The 1,485-nt window shown below is 38.9% G+C and overlaps 1 protein-coding gene across 1 annotated transcript; it reads right to left on the reverse strand.

The window, feature by feature from the left end:
• Nucleotides 1-277: 277 nt before the first annotated feature.
• On the reverse strand, nt 278-970 carry LOC131596917 (uncharacterized). The gene has a single exon (XM_058869651.1). It carries the CDS (start codon nt 968-970, stop codon nt 278-280), a length of 693 nt encoding a protein of 230 aa, XP_058725634.1.
• Between the last annotated feature and the right edge of the window lie 515 nt (nt 971-1,485).

Here is a 1,485-nt window from a genome sequence, read left to right on the forward strand (position 1 = left end):
TTGAGTATGTGAGGGAAAATTTGAGGGTGCAACAGCTCCACACATACAAAATGGATGACGCCTCCATCATCTTTCAGACTTTTTAATTCCCTTTTTTGATTTCAGCTGCTTCAGATATTTGATGGACTTAGAAAGCTCATCAATGTGAATCCTTAAACATGTTTTTTTTTTTGTAAATAAGATATATTATAAATGGGAGAACTAAGGGCTCTCCAAACCCGATTACAAAAAGAAGCAGGATACCCCTACGAAAAGAAAGATTACAAACCAATTATAATTACAAGAGAAAAAACAACGGTTCCTTCCAAAACTCGTAAAAGGAGTAATTAGGGTGAGTAATTTTCCCACAAAAAGACCACTTCCAAACTAGAAACTTTATGTTCCAAACGATATTATTAACGCTCCAACTATCCTTCCGGAAACACACCCCATTCCTTAGCAACCAAAGGGTCCAAGTAGTAGCTAGCCACAAAACACCCAATTTTCTATCTTTCACCTTATTACTACGAAAGTAAAGGTACCAATCTATAAAATTCGGCCAACACTCTTCCTCCCTACTATCCTCCTTACCCACCCAAAAAGCAATTTCACTCCAAACCTTATTTAGCACCCAACAACCAAAAAAGAAATGCTTCCTATTCTCTGAACAACTACCACCCAAAATGCAATTTAAATTATCCAAGGAGAAAGAAATACCTCTAAGAACCAAGAGATCCTTAGTGGGTAGCTTATTATGAAGAAGTCTCCAACCAAAGGCCTTGATTTTGAACGACACTTCCATCTTCCACACTAGCCCAAAAACTTTTTTATACTTCTTATGAGGACCGAAGGGAATGCACAATCTCTCATAAAAGGCATAATACGAAGCAACGGAAAAACCCAACTCCGAATTTCCATGCCACACCACGAAATCTTTGCCTTCCGACCAACCATCAAAATTCTCCAACCGCCCCTTAACGACCGAAATCATCCCATAAAACGGGTTGATCCAAGAGAGCCCCGAATAAACCCAAATCTCCCCATTGCCATTCTGTAGCAACTTGCCCTAAAAATAAACTTTTAGAGTTGCCACCTATTCTGAAGGGCGAATAGGAAACCCTACGCAGATACGAGATCGGGGTAAGTTATTATAATCAGGTCGAGGGAAGGTATTAGGCACCCTCAACCCTTTCCTAAGGTTTGTATCTAAAGATAAAGGTTTATGGCTAAAATTGAGTTTATAGCTAAGGAAGTGAATAGGGGAAAAATTGAGATTTTAGGGAAGGGGACTCGCCTTGGTTATCCAAGTGCCTACGTATCTCCTTAGGGAGAATCAGAGTCAACGTAGTTCGGGCACAGGGTTGTACGCCTTAGAATTAGAATTTGTGGTTTGAAATTGTTTAGAGGCTTTTTGAATAGCCTATCGTAGATTTAGAAGTTGTGTTTTAGAAGTTGTGTTTTGAAACAAACTCTAACTACCAAAACGAATTTGATTTTTCTTCACTT

The sequence above is a fragment of the Vicia villosa genome, linkage group LG4 (genome assembly GCF_029867415.1).
Source record: "Vicia villosa cultivar HV-30 ecotype Madison, WI linkage group LG4, Vvil1.0, whole genome shotgun sequence".
Classification (NCBI taxonomy): domain Eukaryota; kingdom Viridiplantae; phylum Streptophyta; class Magnoliopsida; order Fabales; family Fabaceae; genus Vicia; species Vicia villosa.